This window comes from Solanum tuberosum, unplaced genomic scaffold (assembly GCF_000226075.1).
Source record: "Solanum tuberosum cultivar DM 1-3 516 R44 unplaced genomic scaffold, SolTub_3.0 scf00208, whole genome shotgun sequence".
Classification (NCBI taxonomy): Eukaryota; Viridiplantae; Streptophyta; class Magnoliopsida; order Solanales; family Solanaceae; genus Solanum; species Solanum tuberosum.
In genome coordinates this window covers 807421-825497 of record NW_006239132.1, presented here as the reverse complement: position 1 = coordinate 825497, position 18077 = coordinate 807421, and the positions used below count along the sequence as shown (strand labels likewise).

The 18077-nt window shown below is 35.9% G+C and overlaps 4 protein-coding genes across 4 annotated transcripts; 3 read left to right on the top strand and 1 right to left on the bottom strand.

Annotated features, from left to right (window-relative positions):
* Positions 1-2002: 2002 nt before the first annotated feature.
* On the top strand, positions 2003-6462 carry LOC102592367 (probable protein phosphatase 2C 47). The gene is made up of 4 exons (XM_006355767.2): positions 2003-2402; positions 4549-4722; positions 4803-5038; positions 5637-6462. The coding sequence occupies exons 1-4, from the start codon at positions 2325-2327 to the stop codon at positions 6205-6207; spliced, it is 1059 nt and encodes a 352-aa protein (XP_006355829.1). The 5' UTR covers positions 2003-2324; the 3' UTR covers positions 6208-6462.
* Positions 6463-8059: 1597 nt separating this feature from the next.
* Positions 8060-11361, top strand: LOC102592038 (uncharacterized). The gene is made up of 9 exons (XM_006355766.2): positions 8060-8509; positions 8598-8631; positions 8707-8865; positions 9412-9501; positions 10265-10330; positions 10453-10544; positions 10635-10682; positions 10760-10867; positions 11168-11361. The coding sequence occupies exons 1-9, from the start codon at positions 8223-8225 to the stop codon at positions 11202-11204; spliced, it is 921 nt and encodes a 306-aa protein (XP_006355828.1). The 5' UTR covers positions 8060-8222; the 3' UTR covers positions 11205-11361.
* A 1027-nt stretch (positions 11362-12388) lies between these two features.
* LOC102591696 (uncharacterized) lies at positions 12389-14959 on the top strand. Its single transcript, XM_006355765.2, has one exon. The coding sequence runs from the start codon at positions 12518-12520 to the stop codon at positions 14612-14614; it is 2097 nt and encodes a 698-aa protein (XP_006355827.1). The 5' UTR covers positions 12389-12517; the 3' UTR covers positions 14615-14959.
* Positions 14960-15019: 60 nt separating this feature from the next.
* On the bottom strand, positions 15020-17831 carry LOC102591149 (dnaJ homolog subfamily B member 6). The gene is made up of 7 exons (XM_006355763.2): positions 17705-17831; positions 17420-17506; positions 16556-16648; positions 16055-16085; positions 15648-15674; positions 15402-15534; positions 15020-15312 (listed from the first exon to the last, which is right to left on the bottom strand). Exons 2-7 carry the CDS (start codon positions 17483-17485, stop codon positions 15258-15260), a joined length of 405 nt encoding a protein of 134 aa, XP_006355825.1. The 5' UTR covers positions 17486-17506; positions 17705-17831; the 3' UTR covers positions 15020-15257.
* Between the last annotated feature and the right edge of the window lie 246 nt (positions 17832-18077).

Sequence of the window (18077 nt, the reverse complement as noted above, 5' to 3'; positions counted from 1 at the left end):
TTCTAAAACTGTGCTGCTAGTGCATGATAGGATCGTGTCGTTGGTTCGGACGACTCCTCAAAAAATCCTTGATAAGGGCTAAGATATTGGATCTATAGTTCAGTCTGTAGTACAGGATGACACTGGAAACATGGGTAAGACGTTGTATCATCACGAGGCTCATGTGATGGTTGTCGGTTAGAGAAACTCCCCAACAAAAGTAAAATACATTAATTTCAACATTTGCTACTATTGCATGCATTTTCAGTTGTTAAGCTTGATTGTTAAAGTACATGTGCATGCTTAACTTTTCAGTTGGTTATCTTACCGTCTACTTTTATATTTACTTTTTCAGTTCAGTATATTCAGTTTAGCCCGTTGTTTCATTCAACTATTCTGCATACCGTATATTTCATATAAAGACGTCATTTGATCGATGTTGCATCTTTAAATGATGCAGGTTCAGGTGTTTGTGACCATCAACAAGCACTCCAGTAGAATTTCTTTCCATCACCTTTTGGTGAGACCTAGCCTCAGTTTAGTAGAGACTTCATAGACAAGTTAGGTAAATCAGATTAGATTATATTTCAATTGCTTCTCAAACATTTCTATTTTCAGACTTATTATTTATAAAACTATTTGAGTTGTGTTTTATGTATAGTGTTTATAGTCTCAATATAAAGCTAGCCACACCCAAGATATAGACTCGGGACATGATCTTTAAAACGAAAGTTGTTATTATTATTTTAGTTTATTAAAATATTAATAGTCAAATTTAAATCTTTAAAAGCGTAATAATAAATTAAATATAAATAGTACGTATATTTGATAGCTACCTCATAAATATAATATAATATATTTATAGTCCATACCAGAGTCTAGAAGACTAAAAAATTTATAGTAAAAATTAATTCAATTGTTGAAAAGTCATGCTTGTGTCATTTTCATCACTAATATACTCCAATAAAATTGGTCAACATTATGAAAAGAAATTGCATACTTGTCATTTTCTAGATCACCAAATTTTAATGTAAAATCAAAATTGGATAAAATATTAACTAAAAATTTCAGCATAGTGAGTTAGAATAAAAAAAAAATCAGTTCAAACTCTAATTTATTTATTTAAAATAATAATAATAATAAATTCAACCATTCCCACACAAGTTGTAGAAGAAATAGTCACGTATCCAACCATCGAAGTTTCTTCATTGATTGATTCTATTCCCTCCATGGCCCATTACTTTTTGCTCAACCAAACCACAACCACAACAATTATTATCGGTGACGGAGTTAAGAATTTAATGAAAAACATATAATTTTTTCAAATTATATTAAAGCTATGCAAAATAAAATAAAGTCATAAAAATATATATTTAATCTTTATGTATCAGATCATCCTTCACCCAAGGTGATTCAACTCATGATAATAACAAAATAAGTATAATTTTACAAGTGATATATGTAAAGAACGTTGTTTGCATAATTTGAAGGGAGTTTACATAGGCAATCACCTGAGCTATTACAATTTTCTCAAAAAATAACAGATAACACTAAAAAAGAAGAAAATACTCCCTTTATTTCAATTTATACGACACATTTCGTTTTTTGACAGTCAAACAATTTAAATTTAATCGAGAATTTGCTCATAAAATCTTCAATTTAAAAAAAAAAAAGAAATTTACATATTTGTAAACTACGAAAAAAATACAGTAAGTCACAATAATTGACAACTCAAAATATTTAAAAAACATACAAAAAATTTACAGTAAAAAATAGACTTATTTAAATCTCAAAATTTGAAATATGTCACGTAATTGAGACAGAAAGACTACAATAAGGAATGATTTAGCTCGCGAAACGATAGAATAATTATTTGATCTCACTTTCTAATTTCTATATAGAAAAATAATATAATAAGCCCATCACTAAAAAAAGTTTTTAGGACAAATGATAAAAAAATAAATAGAAATAGGTAATTATATCACAAATAAACACTAAAATAACCTAATCCAAACAATCCGCGAGAGATTAATACTTAAACAAAATTGTAAGCGCCACCGTATAAGTGTTCACCTACTCTACGACTTTTATTTAACCGACGGTTCCCCACCGGCGGTCATAGTCACCGCGTCTTATATATCTAAAGTTGAAGCCAAGTTCCACCAAAATTTAGTCTTTGCAGTTTCCACACTCCAAAAAGTTTCATAGCAAAAAACCCCTCTTCATACTTTCATTTCTAACCTGTTTTTTCTTGCAAATTTTTCTGTTTCTTTTTTTGATTTCAAGAAGAAGACGAATTCAGTTTACTGTTTGTTTTATGATATAAAAAGTTGTGGACTTTAATCATGGTAGCTGGAGCTGAAGTTATGGTACCAGTACAACAGACCATCACTGTTTTGGATGTCCCCGGTTGTTCTGATGTGGTGGGTTACTCTCTTTTTTGCTTATTTTGTTGTCTTTTTTTACGTTTTCAAGATGGTATTGTTTGTGTAACAGATTTTACTTGTTTCATGCCATGACAAGTTCTGTGCTTTTTATTGAAGATTGAAGATTTGATCTTTTACGGAACAAAATTCAACATTAGTACAACTTTGAATACTTACTTACCTCATAAATGCTTATAGATTGTTATGAAACGGAAACCCATATAGGGAAGCAATAAAAGAAGAACATTTTTGGCTCGTGTTAACTTAGGGGTGTTTGGCCATGAAAATTGTGAGAAGTTGAAAGGAGTAGTTTTTGTTTTCAAAGTGAAAATTTGAGTTAGGTAATTGAAAATATTTGAGTTCTGTTCTGTGTGGCCATGAATGCATAGTGGAGTTGTTTTTTGAATTTTTGTGGGTAATTTGAAGTGAAAAAAAAGTAAAAACAACTTTTTGGTGTTCTTCCGGAATTTTATGGTCAAACATGTTTTTCCAGAGTTAACTCTATTTGGATAAAAGTAAAGTTTCATTGACAAACGCCCCTTTAAGCTTAATAGCTGCAGTTCACTAGATTTTAGGAAGGAACTGTTGTTATTAAGGGTGATGTGGTGTGAATTGTTGTAAATCTTACCAATTGTGGTTTACATGTATTCATTTATGACTAACTTTGGACCTCTCATAGTATCATAAGAGTCATTTCATGAGCAGAAAAAGGTATAGGGTGTGACCGAAGGAGAACACTAGAAAGGGGAGGCATTCCTTGTGCGTAATAATGGTTACTATTATGTTCAGGTTATTAATGGAAGCTAGAATGACTACCCAAGTTTTACTATAGGTATTAATTATGACATGCTGTTGATAAGTATAGTTAATACTTAATAGTATACCTCAGGTGCTCATTTAATAAGTTTCCACTTTCCAGTGGATTTGGAGGATGGCAACTATACAGCATAAAATGTTTCTTGGTGTTCAAAGAAGAAAGTTATCTCTAGGGACCTCTCATCCATTCTTCCTGGGAAGATGAGAGCAGTCCAATTTAGATGCTAAATGTAACAATAAAAATGTATAATTCTTGCAGAGTGACATTCCTCTAGGTGTTAATTGAGCAAATAGTCATCCGGTTTTGTACAAAGGGGACCGTGGGGGCCTTATAGTAAAACAGAGCAATTTATGCTTAAAAGGTGCCTTGTAAAGCTCCTTGAACTGTAATTAGGCGGGGACCTACTGGGCCTTTCTCCTACAACAAGGTTGTGTGGAGCCCCTTTAAGTGTTTATTTGTGTGCTAATCAACATGTACTTCAATGCAGTTCATAAGGTATCTATGTGTTAATAAACATATTCACTAGGTAAACAGTAGCTTGATTCTTCTATTAAGTGGAGTTACCTTCTTCCCAAAACAGGAAAAATGTGCTTACACGTAGTTTGTAGAGATCGCTTGCGTGGATATCAATTTTTGCTCTTTATTTCCTTTGAATTACTCAGGGAAATATTCTCATTCTCTTAGTTCTGTCTGTGGCTCTGTAAGGTTGCCTTTTCACAAAGTTGTGATGATACAAGTCCACAAAAGCATTAATTCTTGGACTTGCAATTGGTAATACTTGGTTTGGGAATGGAAAACAGTTGTCATGGAATTCTCAAGGCATTGACAACTTTTTTTTTCTCACTTACGGCATCTTTATTATTGAAACGTAGTGAGGGTTTCATAGGAAGAGGGAAAAAGTATAGGATTTTTACAATAAGATGGTCATAGCATTTAAATATCTAGTGGTTTTTGATATTTCTGTAACAGTTGAGGCCACCAAAAAAAATTAATTAAAATACTGTGTATATCGCGCACATTTGGGGACTGGAGTACAGAGTTGCTGATACATGTCTCTTTGGAACCAAGGGGTGGCAAAGGTTTTTTTTTTTTGTGACAGATTACCTGCTGTTAGGGAAGATGGAAAAGGTCGTTTCTCCTACACTATTCATCTTTTCTGTTCTAATTTTACCTTTGCTTATGAACCATGCCATGTCATTGAACTCAATCGCCGTTTTCGTTGTTCCGCAATTTTCCTGCTAAATATGTACTTATAATTAGTGCCTGTTATTGAACTCTCTCTTTTCATCTGTGTACTGATGTATCTTTATCAAATCATTATTTCAGGTTTCTAATTCACCAGATACTACAATTTTGCAATTTGTTCCTAGCATTCGCTCAGGTAGCTTTGCAGATATTGGCCCACGGAGGTTCATGGAAGATGAGCATATAAGGATAGATGATCTTTCTGCACACCAAGGCTCCCTCGTCAGGTTCCCTAAGCCTTGTGCCTTCTATGGGGTAATTATCAATTCTGGCACATGTTATATATGGTCATTGGAGGGCTTGTCTAACTGATTCGTGTTTTCATTATCTTATAGGTGTTTGATGGTCATGGAGGACCTGAGGCAGCAGCTTATGTGAGGAAGCATGTACTCCGGTTCCTTTTTGAGGAAACCAATTTCCCTCAGACATCGGAAGTTGATGACACATTTTTAAAAGAGGTGAAAAATTCTGTAAGAGAAGGGTTTCTTCTCGCTGACCTTGCTTTGGCGGATGAGTGTAGTGTGAGTAGTTCTTCTGGAACTACTGCATTGACAGCGCTGATATTGGGAAGGTAAAGTTTTGATTCTTTTGTATGTGTGTGAAAATGCTTCTCCTTTCTGTATAAAATTGGCCATGCTCATGGTAAGAAGTGGATGTACTATATAAGTTACGGGTTTATCGAAACCAACAACTTTGGCTGAGACCCGTCACCCGTATATGTGTTGAAAAATTCACTAAATAAATACAAATAATAGATTCTGAATCCAGTAAATTGAATGAGTTGTGATAGAATTCTGAACTTGAACTAGTAATGTTCAAATTCTCTGCTAATCGTCATGATTGTCTTTAAATCTTATTATTAGACCTTTTATATGCTCAATTCTATTTCTTGGCACTCCGTGGACGCATCATACTGTTTTCAATTCTCTAAGCGGATAATATTAGTTATTCATTCCTTAGTCAAGTATGTTGCTCGATGGATGAGCGTCAAGCCTGTCTTTATTTTATAATTCCATAGAATTGCTTTCCCAAGTATCTAACCATAGACGACTTATAACTCAAGAACAAGGAGGGAGGGCTATAGAAGTTGATTCTATTTTATGGAATTTTCGGAACCTGCTTGTTTACTGTATTCTTGTTAACTAAAGTGTTATTCGGTCCTGTTGCAGGCTTTTAATGGTGGCGAATGTGGGAGACTGTCGTGCAGTCCTTTGTCACAAGGGAGAGGCAGTTAATATGTCTCAAGACCATAGACCGAATTATGCATCGGAGAGAAGGCGTGTTGAAGAGTTGGGTGGATTTATTGATGATGGCTATCTCAATGGTGTCCTATCAGTGACTAGGGCCTTAGGGGACTGGGACATGAAGCTGCCTCGTGGCTCTGCCTCTCCTCTGATTGCGGAGCCTGAAATCCGACAGATCATCTTGACCGAGGATGATGAATTCCTTATAATTGGTTGTGATGGGATCTGGGATGTTATGTCAAGTCAACAAGCCGTTAATCTTGTACGTCGTGGTTTGAGACGGCATGATGATCCTGAACAGTGTGCCAAAGACCTTGTCATGGAAGCCCTGCGTCTCAGTACCTTCGACAATCTTACTGTGGTAATTGTTTGCTTTACTTCCCTTGATCATCCAGAACCATCACAGTCACGACAAAGGCGTTTAAGATGCTGCAGCTTCTCAGCAGAAGCCTTGTGCAGCTTACAGAGTTGGTTGGATAACAGTGGAAGCCGTTGAGTTTAGAGGATTCTTCCTCTGTGGTTCGTTCGAATGCTTTTTTTAGGTGGGTTTTCTGTACATACAATCGAAGAGGATGGACTCAGTTTGATGGTTTTTTGTTGTATCGGAATTCTCATTTTATTAGCTGTACATAACAGACTAATTTCGAACTTTACTAAATTCGCCATTGAAACATTATTGTTCTGGTCCGTTCAGACTTCAGTGTACATATGGTTGATAATTCGATATGAATTTTTCTCCTAGTGTTCTTAATTCTTCTATCGAAACAACCAATTCTCTGTGTGGTGATGAGAAGAAGAGTCTTGGCGTATCTGATAAAGTTGTTGTCATGTAATCAGGAGCTAATCACATCTTCTTGCAGAAGATCAAATTATTATAATATATAGTCATGTTTTACTTGAAAATATTTTGTAGGTGGCCTTACCTTTTTTTTGGAACTTTCAACACCAGGGCTCCTGTTTGGTAAATAAAATAAACTTTACTATAAATTTTGTACATTTTTTATTTTTCTGTCCAACTTTACTGAATATGAGTTATTGTTCACGTGGTGGGGCAGGTACTTTTGCTTGGCTCTGTTTCACCTGCTTTGTAATGCAATTTATTGGTTCTTTTGTGGGTTTCAAAAAGCGACAATAAAGTAGGTTAGTTGGTTTGACTAGCTATTTAAACTTTTATCTTATCGGTGATGGATTGATTTTCCACCTTGTAATTTCCTTTCATTATTCCTTATTGAATATTGATGATAATAAGGTCGTTTCCAATAGACATACCAAATTTTAGACTAATTAAAACTCATCAACCAAATTAAAAATAAAATAAAAATCAACATGTTACTTACAAGAAAGATCAATTCATGTATAACTAATTATTGAATAACTAATATGTATATAAATAATACATAAATTCATTTATAACTAGTCCTTATATTAATAATATCTACCTAACTCTAACCAACTATCAATCGGACCTATACTTTTATCCAATTTTTTTATTATAAAACAAACTTTAACATCTAAAACGATTTTTTTAGAACTGATATTCGTGGACGGCTTAACCAAAACAGGCTCATAATAAGAAGACTATACTTTGCCAACAAAAATTCCATACACCACCTCGTTGAAAATGTTTATTTTTTCTTGTAAAATCATTATTTTAAAAGATTTTTTTTATTTCTTATATTAAAAAAAAGTATCATATTTTACTTTTAATATTAACTACTACTACTACTTACTTTTTAAATTATTTTATAAGATATAATATTGAATATCAATTGATATAATCTAAATATTAATGTGTGTATTATAATAAAATATTTATATTAGTTACTCCCTCTTTTTTTTTAAAAATGACCTACTTTCTATTTTACTCTATTTAAAAAAGAATTACCTTTTTTTTTGTAATATTTTAATTTCAATTTTACACGTGACATGTCTAAGACCACAAGATTAAAGGACAATTTTGTAAATTTAACATAACTATAATTTAGGATCACAAAATTCAAAAGTCTTTTTTATTTTCTTAAACTACGTGCTAAGTCAAACTAGACTACTCTTTTTGAAACGGAGGGAATATTATTTTAGGCAGCTCGATGCACTAAAACTCTCGTTATGCAATCTAATCCATGAAAGAGCATGACTATAAGAGCTATTGTACACAACTTTATCTTGTATCGCACATGGTTCATGAAAAGGTCCGATCACAAGAATCTATTGTACACAAGTTTATCTTATATTTCTGCCAGAGACTATTTCCAAGACTTGAGTTAGTGACCTTCTAATAACACGACAACAATTTTACGAAATTCAAAATAAATAAGTAAAAATAATGTTGAAAGTTAAAAAAAAAACAAAAAAAACTTGAGTTTCAGAAATGGCAACTACCAACCAATCTTTACTTATCGGTTATGGTATGCCTGCAAAAAAGTCTTATTGTTAATTTCTCCATGGCCTCTCTACTCTACTAGCTCTATTCCACTTCTATTTTCCATCAACTAAACAAAGAGAGAAACAGAGATGTCTGCTTTGGGCTTAGACTACTGGCTTCAATGGCAAGTCTTTGTTTGTGCTCTAATCTTCATCATACCAACCACAATCTCATTAAGATTCATCATCAACAAGCGAAGAAAAGAAAACGAACCTATTATTATTATTAAGTCAACTGATCTATGGATCCCCTGTTGGAGAAATCTCCATCCTATTTGGCTTCTCTGCTTCAGAGTTTCCGCTTTAGTTGCTATGGCTTTTATGGTTTACCAGACTGTTGTTAACTTAGGATTCTTCGTCTTCCTATTCTACACACAGTACTTCTTCCTTCTCTACTTTATGTGTTTCAAATTCAGTAGAAATTACTAATTCTCAACTGATTTGATATTCTAAATTGTTTTTCAGATGGACATTTGCTTTAGTTGGGATCTATTTTGCGGTATTAATCTTACAGCTGATTTTTTTTTTCTCCTAAAAGTGGTTTAAAGCTGATGATTATATTTGCTGGTTGCAGCTGGGAACTTTTATATCGGCCCGGGGATGCTGGTTGTATACAACGAATCCCCTTTCTCAGCGCGGAGAAACAGATAAATTTCTTAGAACAGCTGCTGAACAGAATACCTCTGAGCAACGGCTTGGATTATTGGAAAATTTGATGCTAATTATTTATCAGGTTAGCGTTCGAAAATGTCAAATTTGGATTTTTTAACAAATTTTCCTAGCTCTGAGAAGTTGGGGGAACTTAATTTGTTCAGCAAGTTTGAAAGGGAGGATTTGTCTTAATGGTGAATGGATTAAATGAATTTGTCTGCCTAATTGCAATAACAACGGATTAATTCAGCAACCATAGCAAGAAAACGATAGCTCTTAGAGTCTGTAAAAGTCTCATATTGGTTGGGGAATCGATTGGTGGTCTCTTATATGGAATTGGGCAACCCTCCTGTCATAAGCTAGCTTTTGAGGTTAAGTTAGGTCCAAGATCAATCTTTACATGGTATGTTCATTTCCGTTTGGACTCCCAATCCACGCTCCAGTTGGGCTTGGGCGTGAAGAGGGTGTTAGAGTGGATAAAAGCCTCACATTGGTTGGTGGTCTCCTTATATGGACTTAGGCAATCCTCCATCTTTACAATAACTATAATATGTTTTAATTTGATCAGCTTACATGAATTTGCTACTACAACTTTTGACTCGAGTTTATTGTTTTGCTTTTCCCACAGATTAGTGCAGGTGCTGTTATGCTGACAGATATTGTCTTTTGGTGTCTATTGCTCCCATTTATGACGGGTGAAAATTTTAAGCTCACCCTGGTGAGTTCATCTTCATTTGAAAGCTGCACTATATGTGTTATGTTTAGCTCTTACTGTAGAATGTTACTCTTTCTCTCACCATAATATCTTTTAGTTCAAGTTTCTAGAAATGACATATATATGCATCTTTCCATGTCAAAAGTTCACTATAACAGTTAGCATCATGTTCCATCTAGGATAGTCTGGATTATGTACCGAATCGTTGTTAATAGTTATCAGAGATCAAAGGAGTTTGATAAACTCACCAAGCTCTCGCAGAAAACTTAAGAAGTGTGTGTTGATAGTCCTTTCTACGTAATGAAGACCCTTATGTCACTCATTAAGCCAGAAAAAGACGGGGGAGGTCAGAAAGAGGGTGGGGAGAAACAGGAAAGGACAGGTGAATTCAGCTATGAAAATGGCATTTGCATGAGAAAGTTTGGATGACCACAATGGTTTTGTTCCCTGACATCCTTATGTCTTAGAACATCGAGCATAGTTCCTAGCTAATTGCAATCTAACCGGCTAAAAATTGACATTATTGTAAGGAAACAAGTTGATCTCCCTTTTAAAATCTTATAGAAGAACTTGTGATTATTGCTCTTAAACAGTGAAGAGAGGGAGAAACCGTGATGGTGTAATAAGAATCCATTTCTTTCTTAGCTCGATATGTAACTTTACAAAGTGAAAGCAAAAGGAACTCTACTAGTTATTCTAATCGTGGAAATTGCAGTTTATCTACTCAACTAGTTGTTCTAATTGTGAACTTTTGTTGGTGTGGCAGCTAATTGGATTAATGCACTCTGTAAATGCTATATTTCTTCTTCTTGATTCAGTCCTGAGCAATCCTGTAAGTGCAACAGTTTCTTCCATCCCTAACTCCAATAAGTTTTTCACGAGTCCCTTACAATGCTTGCTATAAGTAGTTAAATCCTGTAAGTCTAATATGAGACAACTGTTTTTGTGTTTCAGCAATTTACTTGGTTTGGTATCACATATTTTATACTGTGGAGCTGTTCTTATATTGTTTTCCAGTGGAGTCTACACGTCTGCTGCTTATCTTGGTAAATAGATACGCCCATCATACGTGCGTTTCATGTGTAAAAGACACATGTATATCGTCTATGGTTTAAAGAAATTGCCCTGTTGTGCAGGTGGCCGTATCCTTTCTTGGAACTTAACACTCCATGGGCACCATTGTGGTAATAACATGCTATCTATGTTCACCTTCTCTACTTCTTTACGATTTGAATATCCTAAAACGGGAAGTTGGTTTCAGGTATTTTGGCATGGCTCTGGTCCACGTCCCCTGTTATGGACTATACGCGCTGCTTATCAAAGCAAAAGACCAAATATTCTCGAGATTGTTTCCACAGGCATTTCTTAGGTCGTATTACTGAGCTTCCTGTTGTTTATAGAAAGTGTCATGTTCAATCTCTAAATCTTCAAGAATGTAGTCCTTGGTTATATAGGAGTACTATAGGATAACACGGTCACACGTGGTGTTCACTATTATGTATCGAAACATAACTATTTTACTTATTTTTCGATGAAGAATGTTCAAATGAGTTCCCTTCACTCTATGTGGATATATAGCACTCATGGAAATGGCATGTGGCAAACATGCCCCTCACAAATGCATGCGCCTTTGTTTTGCTAACGTATCGTATCGTCCATCTTATGGCAGTGGCGTTGAGATTGCAATGGAGAAGAAGCATACTTGAGGTGAGGAAGACTATAATGAAGAAGCCTGAATTCAAGGTAGTTGTTGTTGTTGTATGTATACATGAAATTGTAATTGTTTTCCTCAGTTACACGAAATATCAAATAAACTTTCAACACAAATGGTGCCTCTTTTCGCTGCCATGAGATTGCCCAAAAGCATTGCTCATTTTCAGGGTTGCTGTTAAACAAGCTAACTTCCTTTCTTTTGAATACATTTTAAGACTTTTGAATCTTATGGTAGTTTCATTTGGTTATGAAAGAAAGCTGTCCGCTTAAAAGATTATTCTTTCCTCCTCAGCAAAAGAGGGCAGAAAGGGTGTGTGAGAGAAAGAATACGGGCTCAGCAGCAGCTTCTTGGGCTGGACCACCAGCTTGAGGCTGTTCCTAATGCTGGACTTCAGCAATGGTAGCGGGTTTGGTGAGGGAGAGGGAAACAAAAATAGAGTGTTTCTAGATTTCTCCTTTTAACACATAAGTGGTAAATATTAAATGAAATGCTTAACCTGCTTTCTGGATTCTGCGATACATCAAAACCTCACCGACAAGAGGTTAATTCTTGTCTACGTCATGGTCCTGAATTAAAGTTAACTCAAATATATATAATTGCCCTTTAATTTTGTGGCCTCAAACATGTTACGTGAAAAGGTGAAATTAAAATATTATCAAAAAATAAAAATAAAGTCTTTTTTTTAAAAACAGACTAAAAAGAAAGGTAGATCATTCTTTTAGTAATATATTGTTGTTTTCTCGAATCTAGTTGCCTTTTTAGTTGAGTGTAGAAGCTCTAATATCTAGATCTAATTCCACTTACTAATAACCATAATGAAGACCCATTATGAGTGTAGTGCTACAACCAAAAGAAGTAGATATGACTAGAATCAATACGTGAACAAGTGTCCAACAACTTTAACTAAAAGCTAGAGTGCCATTGTGGACTATGGAGGAGCATCCACCTACTAAAACAAATGCTTAGCTATCAGAGTTGTTTGCGTACTATTTGCGACCTTGACATAGGAGGGGAGTTTTATTTTATACGTATTCAAAGGATAGCTATTGCGAATTTCTAGTCATAAAAAAAAGATTGTTTGTGTACTTATTTTTTTGTAACCGTAGTCTCTAGGCCAGCTTTTGCATACCTCAACAAATTTCATACAATACATGTCACCTCTCACAAACAACATTTCACGGATACCTGTCACCTCCCATGAACGGACAGATAATTTTGTCTTCTTCCTTTTGTGGATAAGGCACTTCTATGTAACGTGTCCACTTTAAAATTTGTCGTTAAAACAAAACAAAAGACCAAAACGTCATGCCTAACGTGAAGACTCCCCATCTACCTACGATCCGTCGCCGTCTCCAATTGCAGCTCAGATTTCTCTATAATAACATTTGCCATTTCGGGCCTGCAAAGCACATCAACGATAGTATTATGGATTCACAGTCGTCACCACATGGCTCTATTATCTTCTCCACAGTTGGCAGAACCAATTACGGCTTCGACATCTTCTCCATCAAATCTCCATTTTCTTTCCTCAATTCTCCGGTAGAGCATCGCCTCACAGACGGTACCTCCATCAATTACAACGGACAGTTCGTCGATGAAGATCAAACACTCGTATTCGTCTCTGAGAGATCAGGTGCTCCTCGCATTTACTTGAGACGCCCCTCCTCTCAGGTACAGATTGAACAACTTCCTACTTCCATTGATAGCCTATTTCTCGACCGTCCGTTTCTTCGAAATAGACGACTCTACTATATTTCAGCTCATCAGCAACCCAAACAAGTTTTCACCAGCTCGTCCGCTCTTTACTCTACCAATATAGAGGATGGAAGTAAGATCACCCGCTTAACTCCGTATGGCTTTGCTGATTATAGTCCGGCGATTTCGCAGTCTGGACACCTGATTGCGGTTGCATCTTACGGAGACCGTCGTTGGCCTACTGGTGAATTCCATGACCTGACTACTGATATTGTTGTTTTCCCTGAATCCGACCCCGAAAAGCGGATAGTCGTGTGCCAACACGGTGGCTGGCCAACTTGGTCTGGTGATTCGACTATCTTTTTTCACCGACAAGCTGATGATGGTTGGTGGAGCATTTTTAGAGTTGATTTGCCTGAGGATAAACCCAATTTGTGTGCTGATCCGATTCGAGTTACTCCTCCTGGTGTGCACTGCTTTACTCCTGCAGCAGCCTCGTACAATTCCAAATCAATGATTGCTATTGCTACCAGAAGACCGGGGAAGAGGTATCGCCACATTGAGATTTTCGATGTGGAGTCACACGAGTTCTATTCGGTGACCGAGTTGCTTAACCCTACCACCCACCATTACAATCCATTCTTCTCTCCTAAGTCGACGTTTCTCAGTTATCACCGGTTCCGAGGTGAATCATCATCGGGAGATGCAACAATTCCTTCCTTGGACCCGGTAATTTCTTCAGAGAAAGGACTGAGAATGCTGAGGCTTAATGGATCATTTCCTTCCTTCTCTCCCTCAGGTGACTTTATTGCGTTCAATCATGATTTCAATGCTAATTCAGGCCTCGAAATCATCAAATCAGATGGTTCCAAGAAGTGGACATTGTTCAAAGGCCGTACGGCTTTCTGCAACTCCTGGTCTCCAGCTGAACCCGATGTGATTTTTACGTCAGTCGGACCTGTATTCGACTCTGTAAAAGCAACTGTTCAAATCGCACGAGTCTCATTCAATTCATTAAATCTAACCAACGATGATTGCGGGAAAATTCCAGTAGAAATAGAAGTTCTCACAAAAGAGGAGACAGGAAATAATGCCTTCCCTTCCTGCTCTCCAGACGGAAAGCACATTGTATTCCGATCAGGCCGTTCGGGGCACAAAAATCTGTATATTATGGATGCTGTTAAAGGAGAGCTGGAGGGTGGAGGAATCCGTCAGCTAACAGAGGGGCCATGGATTGATACAATGCCAAGCTGGTCACCTGACGGAAAGCTGATTGCATTTTCTTCCAACAGGCACAATCCGGATAATGTCACTTGCTTCAGCATTTATGTCATTCATCCTAACGGCACAGGTCTTCGTAGGATCCACGTGGCAGGGCCGGAGGGATCTGATGAAGTAGATAAAGAGAGATTAAACCATGTATGCTTTAGTAAGGACTGTGAGTGGCTTCTGTTCACGGGCAACTTGGGTGGAGTAACAGCAGAACCAGTGTCACTGCCAAACCAATACCAACCGTATGGTGACTTATATTTGGTGAAGTTGGATGGGAGTGGGTTGAGACGCCTGACATGTAATGCATATGAGAATGGAACTCCGGCATGGCACCCATCGGCTATGCCTATGACTGCTTTGGACATAGAACGGAACGTAATAGTAGGAGATAAGTTGAGGGGTGAATTTGATGATGTACTATGGATGAATTGTTGAGGTAGAACAAGTGTCTAGTCAAGAAAAAGATCAACCCGAACTTCAAACAAGTGCTATTGTTGTTCTCTCATTGAGTTCAGATATCATGTTATTCGTATGGGCTGACGACAGAAGTATCTCTGCAAAATGATCCTGTCAAGGATTCTTGTATTCTATTTTCGGATCTCTTACATGTTAAAATAAACATCTCTATAGAGATTTGATGTAAATTGTTATGGGATAGCTCAGTTGAGAGAGCGTCAACTGAAGATCGTGTAAGTGCGCATAATAGACAATGGTATAAACTAAGGAATAAGCATAAACATTCCCATGTACTTGGGCCAGAATGCCACTTACATACCTTATTTATGATGAACTAATATCAGTATTTTTATGATGCACTAAAAATGTAGAAGTCAAAATGTATTTAGAACAAGGGAGGCTAGGAATTTCAATTACCAAATGTGCAACAGTTGTGTTCAAGAAAATATTACAACACCAATTAAGGGGATCATTGCTTCAATGGAGTCAAAAGTGGACTTCCATGACCTAAACTATAGTCTAATTTTACATAATGAACAACTTCAAAATTACATAAATGTTATATTTCATGGAGGACTAACTTCATACATACCGTATCTATACACAAATGTTTTATGAATAATCAAGGGAGAAAAGGATTATGAGAAGGATAATCTGCCTTCTGTTTTCTGTAGGACCTGATGTGGAAGGTATTAAAAAAAAACATCTATTCAGATCATCTCATTAAACTTTTCTTCAAGCAAGTAACAATTCAGAATCAACATACCTGGCAACATTCATTCCTCCCAATGCTGCAGTTCCCAAAATAATAAAAAGAAAGGGAAGCCCAATCAGTGCATGGTTTCTCCTCCCTCCTCCTCCTCTAGGAACACCACTTCTTACAACACGCGAATATCCAACTGGTAACAAAACATGGTACGTCTTTCTAATAAGATCAAGGGAGGGTTGATCCCATGTTTCATGTGCGTACACATGCACATACACAATAAAGAGCTAATCTACAGTAGCTTACCTACATGTTCACCTTCTTGTCTTGCACCTGTAATTTACATTCAAAACGAACCCAACTAAGACAATAAGGAACAAATAAAACAGAATGTAGATGAACAAATAAAATGTAGTCCAAAAGGGCTCTAGACAATTTAATGCACACGTTGTATTTATCTAGTGTTTTCCATCCTAGAACTATTAGCATCAAAGGAATATATAATGAAAGAATTCTATACAAAAGATTTTTTTAAAAGGGACAAGCTGAGTGGGGAAAGGAAACAATATTGTAAGCAGAAAGAGCAAGGAGGTTCTTTCTTTAGTTGAAAATCATGTTAATTTGACATTTCATCAGTAAAGGTTTCAAGCAAGTAAATGAATCTTCTTAGCTCGTCACATGTTGAAGATGTGCTTATAAGACATGAGAATTACCAGAAAGCAGGCAAGTGTATGCTTCTGAAATCTGCACCCACACACGCATTTTAAACTTCAGAAGCAATGACCAGTAAAATAAAAGCTCGTAGAAAAGAAATGACCAACATAAATACCTTCATCAGAAAACTTGAAAGACAAAGAATCACCCTTTTGCTCACACTCCTAGATTAAAGAGTATAGTTGCAAGAAAGAGGGGAGAAATTCATACAACACGAGAGTTACCAAAAGGACCAATAAAGGTACTGGTTCTCACAACAAAAAATATTTGTTCGCTCTACTAAAATGGTCCCGAAAGACTAACTTGGTTTGGCATAACTGAGTGATTAAGGAAAGTTTATAATGGAGAAAATGTTGAACGAGCCACTTTACATACATTACAAAGTATGTTAGTGAAACATTGTTTTATGATGCTCAAAGCTTGATTAAAATGAAGCTTCAGCGAAAAGGAGCTGCAGGTATCATAAGAAGAAATGAGTGTTTACAAAGTGGAAGGCTCACCATCTTAAATTTGAGTTCTGCGTTAGGTTTGAGATGAACTGGGAAGCAATCAGGATGAGTCTCCCATACCTTCCTTCTATAAGCAGCTTTGACCTGCATTTGTTTGAAATGTGCTACTATCATTAGTTTCATGAATGGAGGGTGTGTAAAAAGGAAATATGTGCAAGTTGGAGCATGAAATTGTGTACTAAGCCTAGTTGTTGTTGTTTTTTCCATCATTCATTTTCATTTTACTCTTCCTTTTCTTTTGCGATCTTCTTCATTCTTTTTCTTTCTTCTGTCTCCCTCACTTGAAAATATTTCCAACAACCAGAACCCAGTCCTGCTCTCACGAAAACGCCAACCTATATCCACCATGAACCACCTTCTTCCAACCCCATTTCATACAAACACGGTAGAAAACTACCATAACAAAACCTTCTTCCAGCCACCCTCCACCAATGACACATTCAGACCACCCAATTCTCCATCATCTATCTCTCTTTGTTCCTTCCAGTTCCACCAAGACTTCCCTAATAATGTTTATTTGGTAAAGAAGGTTTCTGGAGAGCTTGGAGGATAGTGGTCGGATATCAAAGTAGCTTTGTTTTTTTCTCACTCTTGTTTGCGCATGTGTATGACCTATGGAATGCAATTTGGACTGTGTGACCATTTTATTTAAAAGCTTAAGATGTTATAAAAAGCACACTTTTATTTTGTTAGAGAGAGTATACTTTTATTATTTAATTATATTCTCAATAGATAACAACAAGGCTACAAAGTTTAGGTGTGTAGTTAAAAATTGCGGAGGAGTTGTAAGGGATAGTATCCTAAGAAACAAGCATTTGACACACCTTTATATATATAAAAAATACTAATAGATACCTGAGAAGCATTGGGGCAAGAATTAGTGGGAAAGCCTAGCAAGAGTTTTGCCTCATCCATCAACATCTCAATTATCTAAAATTGTGCCTGCAAAAATGGTGAGCCAATCAAATTTGCTCTGTTAAATTATTTTTGAGTTCATTATAGTGAGAAAAACATCATCAAACACAAGAAGTAGCAGTTAGAATTGAAACACAGAAATTGATTGTACATCCAATACAGAAGAAAAGCAAACGCTGATCAAATCTTAAACCCATGAGAAGGAGCAGAAAATAAATTTATTACCTAGAGTTGCACGATTAACCTAAAATCAGATCTGCGACGCTCAAAGAAATCCTAACAATTACTTCTCCTGCAGATGAGGTACGTGGACTGAATTTGAAGCATTTATGTGACCGCCGTCATTCCACCGCATTTTCTGCCTTTCTATTTAATAACCATATTTTAAAAAAATATTGCATTTGTAATTTGTAATCTAAAATAAAATAATCGTGTGTGGCTGTAAATTGTTTTATTTAAGATTAAAAAAATGTATTTTAAAGATAAATTAATTTAATTGTAATAAGGTAATATTTTTTTCCAAAACAAACTAAAAAAACAGTATCACATATAGAATAATATCTTAAGGAGTATAATGCATAACCCAAAAAATATTTAT